Source organism: Musca domestica, unplaced genomic scaffold (assembly GCF_030504385.1).
Source record: "Musca domestica strain aabys unplaced genomic scaffold, Musca_domestica.polishedcontigs.V.1.1 2, whole genome shotgun sequence".
Taxonomy (NCBI): Eukaryota; Metazoa; Arthropoda; class Insecta; order Diptera; family Muscidae; genus Musca; species Musca domestica.
Genome location: NW_026712249.1, coordinates 4,437,362 through 4,445,371, shown reverse-complemented (window position 1 = coordinate 4,445,371; position 8,010 = coordinate 4,437,362). Strand labels below are relative to the sequence as shown.

The 8,010-nt window shown below is 33.6% G+C and overlaps 1 protein-coding gene across 2 annotated transcripts; it reads left to right on the top strand.

Moving 5' to 3' along the window:
- Nucleotides 1-345: 345 nt before the first annotated feature.
- LOC131802238 (uncharacterized) lies at nucleotides 346-3,122 on the top strand. 2 transcript variants are annotated; one of them, XM_059122060.1, is made up of 7 exons: nucleotides 346-1,014; nucleotides 1,087-1,208; nucleotides 1,266-1,406; nucleotides 1,466-1,678; nucleotides 1,750-2,100; nucleotides 2,154-2,313; nucleotides 2,380-3,122. In XM_059122060.1, the coding sequence occupies exons 1-7, from the start codon at nucleotides 711-713 to the stop codon at nucleotides 2,850-2,852; spliced, it is 1,764 nt and encodes a 587-aa protein (XP_058978043.1). In that variant the 5' UTR covers nucleotides 346-710; the 3' UTR covers nucleotides 2,853-3,122. The 2 variants fall into 2 exon arrangements, with proteins under 2 accessions (XP_058978043.1, XP_058978044.1); XM_059122061.1 differs by lacking the exon at nucleotides 2,380-3,122 and having other exon boundaries at nucleotides 2,154-2,354.
- The last annotated feature ends 4,888 nt before the right edge of the window (nucleotides 3,123-8,010 follow it).

Genomic DNA, 8,010 nt, shown 5'->3' with positions numbered 1-8,010 from the left:
GTGCCTAGAAAAGGTGGAGCTGTCATAACAGGAAAAAATATCAGCAATGACAACAATAACGGCAACGGCGGCGACGGCAGCAGCAGCGACAATGGCTACGTTGGTGATAGCAATAACATGCCATAAAACATTGTCAGAACAGAAACAAGTAAAAAAAGGTGTTAAGTTGGGTCTAGACGAACTGAAGACACCCTTCCCTTTCACGATGGGAAAAAAGAAAAGCCAAATTATGATCAATACTTAATCGATGGAGAATTTCGCACATATCTTGAATTAATGTATTATGAAATGACAACTGATGGAAGAGGCTAATAGGCTCAACAATATTACACTGAGGGAAAAATCCCGTTGCGAAATCAAGCACGTATGTTGTCATTTTCGCAACGACCCGTTGTTATATTTTTCAACAACGGCTGTTGGTGAATTGTGCACGAACGTGCTCAAATTGACACCGAGACGTGGTCAACTTTCGGTACCAACAACAGCCGTGCTTAATTTGTCCATTTGTAATATTGGTAATTGCAGCCGATTACACACGAGTAAAAAATGACAACGGTGGTGCATGATTCACACACGGTCGTTGTCAATATGACACCGGTCGTGTATGAATTATGCACCACCACCTGCATAATGATGCACCACCGTTGTTACTTTGTACACCGACGTGCATGAATCGTACACGATCGTTGCCATTTTAGCAACTACCGTGTATGAATCATGCACCACCGTTGTCATTTTTTTTACTCGTGTGCAATCGGCTGCATATTTACCATTTTTTCCGTGTTATTGAAAGAGAAAGGACGCATTGTGCAAAAAATTTATTGAAAATGAATAATAATTCGCAAGATCCTCAAAATATCATTGGTGAGTTGTTAGAAATCGATGGCAATATTGTTGTGGTTCGCGATACAAACCATTGCAGCAGTCAAGATGCGGAAAACAATGAGGACGATTATATGTTAAGGGAGTTCTTAAAAGGAATAAATATGGAGTCGCTTTTTGAACAATTAAAAGGTAAGTAAATAAAAATGAATTTTTCAGTTAATCAGTGTAATTAACAAAGAATTTTCTTTTTTGTTCTTTTAGCATCACATGTAACATTTCGCAGCTTGCAGTACTTGAAAAAAGAAGATTTAAAGGAAGCAGTGCCACCATTGGGACTGCGTGTTGAATTCAGAGAAAAGCTCTTTGCTTGGAAAAAACGAAAGGTACGTATTATTTGTTTTACAGAGTTGAACTCAGTATTAATATTGTCATAACAATAGCTCGGGATTGATGACGAAACTATGTCAGTTCCATCTAAAATAGGTGAATGGTGGAAACGCAACGAGACACCTGCAAGTACTCCTGGTACTCCCGACACTACAGGTTCGAACTGCTCAAAAGCCAAAGGAATTTTGTCAGAGGTAAGGTAAGAGTAATATTTGTGTAAGCATAGTTAATGTAGTTTTTTTATTTAATATAGGATCTAACGGAATTGTTAACACATACCTCGAAGGGGAAACTAGCGCTTGAATGTAGTAGCGTTAATAAGAAATTAAGTGACGAGCAAAGAGATGATATAATTAATATAATTATTGAAGATATTTTAACCAACAATGTTACTCTTTACACTCAAGACTATATGCGCATATTGGATGAAATTTGTTCCGTTTTTCCTCTTGAAAACGAAATGAGGGTAAGATTAACAATATAAACAACGTATCTGATTATGTAGTTTCTTAACTTATAATATGTCTTTATTTTTAGGATTATTATTACATTTCAAGAAAAGGAAAGAACAACGCAAGCGGAAAACTTTATGCCAAGTATAGAAACAAGAAGTCCAAAAGAATAAAGCTTTTGATTTCCGAGCCTAGCACAAGCAAAGCAGCAACTCACACATCTCCTAATTTTTGTAACAAAGATGTTCCCGAAATTGATGAATCAGTTGAAAATTCATTGAAAGCTTCCTTACTAAGAGAATGTAATGATTGGGGATCGATCTGCGAAAAATGGAAAAGATCTTTTAACATACGGCAAAGAGATATAAAAAATTTAAGTAGCCATACATTTCTCCTTGAATGGACGAAGTTGTCCGATGCAAGAGCTTCAGAATTGGTAAGTAGCCATGAGCTATTTATTTGTATATGGATACTAATGTTTCGTTTTAGGTCAACATTGATTTCGATATTATGTATCCACAGAAAGGCAATCTTCTACTTTCTAAATGGGACCAATTTAAGAAAAAAATTTACAATTATTATGGGAAAAATATTCATAACGAACATTGCAAACAACTCTTCGCAAATGTTTTGACGGCAAGCAGCATAGGTAAATTTTAATTCCTGATTTATCATAAACATTAAAAGTAATATTTATTTTATATTTCGGTTGCAGATGCTCAAGATTATATATACGCAATACTGTTGAATTCAGTTTTACCATCACCTGCTAGGTTTAAATGTGGAAACGGTAAATTACGAAAAAAAGTAACAATAGCTGATTCGCAGGAAAGTTTCGTACTGCGACTACCGACAATTAACGATTATAAAAGGCAAATTGATACAGTCACTGAAAAGTATTACAATGCTGGATTAACTATACAGCCATTTATAATTGTGGAGGGTTTGTCCGATTTCAATATAAAAGGTTTTTATGTTTTTTTTAACCACAATTTGTTAAAATTTCAATCGTTCCTCGAATGTTTAGATACATGTTTTAAAATTTTTCATGCACTTTCTTTAAAATATCCAAATGCCTGCCAAATTCCATGGATTTTTATCCAAAAATATTTTTATGAAATTAATACTGTATATGATATAAAATCAGTTAATTTGACTTCACTTATTAATTTCTGCAACAATAATTAAAGTACAATTCAAAATGTATATTTGCTTTCGTTGCCGTAAGCATTTTGATAAGGCAAATCTTTTAATAGCTCATTTGAAAACAGACCATTTAATGTCCACTAAATTTTTAAAAGTACAATGCGTTCAGGACAACTGTAAGCAAACATTTACAAAATTTACGTCATTCAGAATTCATTTAGAAAAACTTCACAAGAATCACACAAAAGCTCCACCAATGGTTAAAGCCATTAATGTGCCAGTTGAAATGTCATCATCAAAAGAAAATGATTATACAAACAGTGAAACTGTTATTAACAACAATACAATAGAAAAGGATTTAAATGTTTTGAAAAAGAAAACCTTATATCTGTCTTTACAATTACATGGTCAAAGCTATATGCCTAGAAATCATGTTATAGAAATACAACATTCTGTTTCAATTCTGCTTTCATCCATTTCATGTACAATTGAAAAATATATAACTGATCATCCAAATTATGAAGACTTAAGGTACTTACTAAACTTTTGTAAAAATCCTTTCGAAGAAACTAGAACGGAATATAGACTTTTAAAAATTTTAAAAGAACTAAACTTTTATGATGATCCAAAGGTTTATGTAATTAGCAATCAAGTCTCGGAAATTGTTATCAGCGGAAATCCCAGTTTAGGTCCAAAGTTATCCAATATTTATATAATGCCACTGAAATTCATGATAAGTGCCCTTTTTAAAATTCCAAATCTCTTAGATTTGACATTAGAAAACTCCAAAAAATTCCTAAATTCACCTGTTTTACAAAATTTTACAAACGGTGAGTTATATAAAACTAAATTATTAAAATATCAGTACAATTTAGTTATTCCCTATGTCCTTTACATGGATGATTTTCAAATTAATAATCCTCTTGGAACCCATACATTTTCCATATGTGGTTGTTATATTAGCTTTCCTTCAATGCCACAGCACTTGTTGTCAAAACTTGATTATATATTAACTGCTGCGTTTATACCATCAAAGGATTTAAAAGAACGTGGAAATGAAGTTTCATTTCACAATCTTGTAGAAGAGTTAAAAATTCTAGAAGAAGGGGTTGAAATTTGTGTTCAACAAAGTGTTCAGAAGGTGCATTTTATTTTAGGTGTAATTATTGGAGATAATTTAGCAGTTAATAGTATTTTAGGCTACGTGCAATCATTTAACTCTAAAAGATTTTGCCGGGTATGTAGAAGAAAAAAGTCCCAAATGCAATTCGACGCAATTCAGCATTTAGATAGTTTAAGAAACCAAGAGAATTACAACTCAAATGTATTGGAAAATAATTTTCAAGAAACAGGTATTAAAAACAAGTGTATCTTCGAATCTTTACCAAATTTTAACGTCACTGAAAATTTTTGTTTTGATATTATGCATGACATTTTCGAGGGCATATGTGTCTACGATATGTCTAATGTAATTCTCGGGCTGATTCAAGAAAATATTGTTACGTTAGATTGTATTAACAGCAGAAAATCTTTATTCCAATTTGGAGAAATTGAAGTGGGAAATAAATCTGGACCACTAGATTTATGTAGATTGAAAAACTATAACTTAAAAATGACAGCTAGTGAAACTATGTGTTTTACTAATTTTTTACCTTTAATGGTAGGCGATTTAATTCCTTTCTCCAACGATCACTGGAAAGTTTTTATAATATTATTACAAATAATCGATTTACTTTTAAGACCAAGTTATATAGAAGACGATTTAATAAAATTGGAAGAATTAATTAGAGATCACCATTCACTTTATATAACATTATACGGTTCGTTAAAACCGAAACACCACTTTCTTGTCCACTATCCCACAGCTATCCGAAAATGTGGTCCCCTTAAATATCTCTGGAGCATGAGATTCGAAGCTAAACACAAGGAAGCAAAAGCCTATTTAGGAAATACTACATCAAGAGTAAATCCCTGTCGTTCATTATCTATTAAGTCTGGATTGAAATTTTCCAATTTTTTATTAAAACACGAAGATAACTTAGAACCAAATGTTATCATTAATACGCATACCATCGAAGATTTGGCAAAAGAGGAATATTGTTACAAAAAAAGTAAGCCAGTTTTAAATTACCAAAATTGCAAAGTGTCTGATGACATTTTTTTTAAGGGAACTAGGTATAAAAAAAAACTATTATTTAGCAACAAATAATGCCGCAATTGAACTTTTCAAAATTAAACATTTAATAATTGAAAATGAAAATGTTTACATTTTATGTAACCAAGTAAAAGTTAAAAACTTTGATTACCATTTACAATCGTATGAAGTTGGTTCTCTGAATGAGGATACAATTTTTTTAATACCAATTTTAGATTTTATTACTTACCCATTTCACTTATATCCTATGAATAATGGAAAAGTTTATTTCAGATTTAAGTTAATTTAATTTGTTTCTATACATTGAATATATGTAATTCGAATTGTTTTGTTAAATCAAATATGTATTTATATTGAATTTATGTAATTGGTTTCGTTCAATAAAATACTTTTCAAAAAATGTCGTTTCTTCTACTAAGGGTATAAAATGGAAAAGGAACGGATATCAAAAAATGACCACCATTGATTTCAATCTGACAACGGGCGTTGACAATCCGACAACGGAGCGTTGACAATCTGACAACGAAGCGTTGACGATCTGACAACGAAGCGTTGACAATCTGACAACGGGGCGTGCTCGAAATGACCACGTATGTGCTCATTTCATGCACATCTGTTGTTGAAATCGTTGCCAAAATCTCGGTGTCAAAATGACAACAGCGTGCTCATTTTGACACCAAACGTGGTTGATACACTATCATACACGGATGTGGTCATTTCATACACGGATGTTGTCATTTTTTCTCTGGGTGTACATTTTCATTATTATTGTTTATATCCTCCACTATAGTATAGCGGATATTCTCTTCATGTAAAAAGCATCCTAGCATAGAACTGTCAATGTAGGTCTAAGTTTTGGTATAGTCCCTATATATATATATATATTCCTCCCTGTATTGGGTATTTAATGATTTGTGTCACACATTTTACCGGAGATGTTTCAAATTTGGAATTTGAAGTTTCTAACGGAGACTACATAGTATGACAGAAAATTGCTGAAACGGTACCTCTCTGTATTCGGTATTTTTATGATTTTGCCGACATTATCCAACGGAATTGTTTTATATTTCGTATTGTAAATTCGCAATGGGTGCTATAGCCTCTGATTAAAAATTGTCTATGAAGGTCCACGTCTATATATAAGCGGTGCTTTCTTATGACCGGTATTAGGATGACTTTAGGGGCGTTATTCACTGGAAATATTTCAAATTTCGTATTTAAATATCTTAATGGCTTAGATAAATATTGCATATTCAGGTCCACACCTTCCTATAGCCCCCAATATAACGGTAATCCCATATATTCGGTATTTGTGTGTTTTTATACCCTCAACCATTTGGCTAGAGGGGGTTTAGACCCTAGGTCTCTCTGAATTCGATATAGCCATGTCCATCCGTCCGTCCGTCTGTCCGTTTGGCTGGTACGCACGATAACTCTCGAAGGGAGTATCTAATTTGATCCAAACTTGGTACATCGTAACATTATTGTCAAACGTAGATCGAGTTCGCAGATGGGCAATATCGGTCTACTCCTTCTAGTACCTCCCCCACAAAATGTCGAAATTTAAAAAAAAAAATTACTGCGCAGCGAGAAAAAGGAAAGAAAAGAGAAAGACGTGTCTTTGGAGCATTTAGGACTCTCTTTGGAGTCAATTTTGCGGTATCTGTCCGACTTTCTGTCTGACTGGTGTACACAATAACTCTCGAAGGGAGTATCCGGTTTTCTCCAATCTTGATACATCGCAATATTATTATCAAATTTAGATCGCGTTCGGAGAGGAGCAATTTATCGAAATTTATGATTTCGCATAAAATTGAATATAAATGTTTGATTTCCTTCAAATTTTGCACATACCAATATATTTGTCTGTATAAAATGAAGTATGAAAATGGAATACTTCGGTCCGCTATACCTGTTACCTAGCGCATATTTCTGAATTTTCCAAAAAATTTCACATATTTCATATAAAGTATAGGAAGTAGTCGATATAGTCGAAATCTGGCACGTTGTAATATTTTTATTAGTCTTAGGTCAGATACGAATTGGCCACTATTGGCCAACTGCTTCGGAACGTCCCCGATTAATCATAACTCAAGGCTTGGGGTATAAATCTGCGGCAAGGCCGGCTGATACTTTTTTGATTGTTTCATTAGTATTAGACGAAGTGGTATACATCGGTCCACTATATCTGGAACCTAATCCCCTTTCAACATTTTCCAAAAATATCACATATCTCATAAGGACTGAATTATGTAGACGATATACGCCAAATCTGACACGTAGTAATGGGCAATATTGATCCACTCCTTGGGAACGGGCATTGGGTGAGGGTATGCATTTGTCGGCAAACCCGACCTTTACTTTTTAAATAGTTTTTTTGTTTGTTTCATTTATCTCAGGTTCAGAAACGTTACAAATGAAATAATAAACTCAAGATAACCCAACTTCCATAGTAGCGACCATAGAAATATTTACGCTAAATATCTCAACAAGGATGTCCATATCAATTCGAAAAAGAGTAGATTTCATTGAAACCAACAGATGAAACTCACATTTTCAACACAATTCTGTACCTTCCAACCAGGCAGCCAGCCAGCCAGCCACATAGTGTCACACATCATAATCGTTAACAATGGTCCAAATGTAGCAAAACTTGAAGCAAAGACATTTTGCTGGACAATTTACGAAATGGTGTGACAGCAATCTGCTAGTTTGTCTCTTCCAAAATGTTGACCACAAGTTGAGTGTATTGTCGTTTTAGGTTGGACGACAACCCCAACATTTGGTAAACCAATGAAACAACCAGACTTCATACACACACACACACACACCTTAACAGAGACTTTGTTAAACAAAAGTGTTTAATTATCCTTGGATATATTTTTCCAGGAATTGTTGATTAAAGACACAAACACCATAAATTAGTCTGAATGGAAGTGGAGGCTAAGTATTTTTATAGTATAATCATTATTTGTGTGTTTGTACATAATATGACATACATTTTTGCACATTTTGTTGTGTTTGTACAGTACCTACGAAATTTCT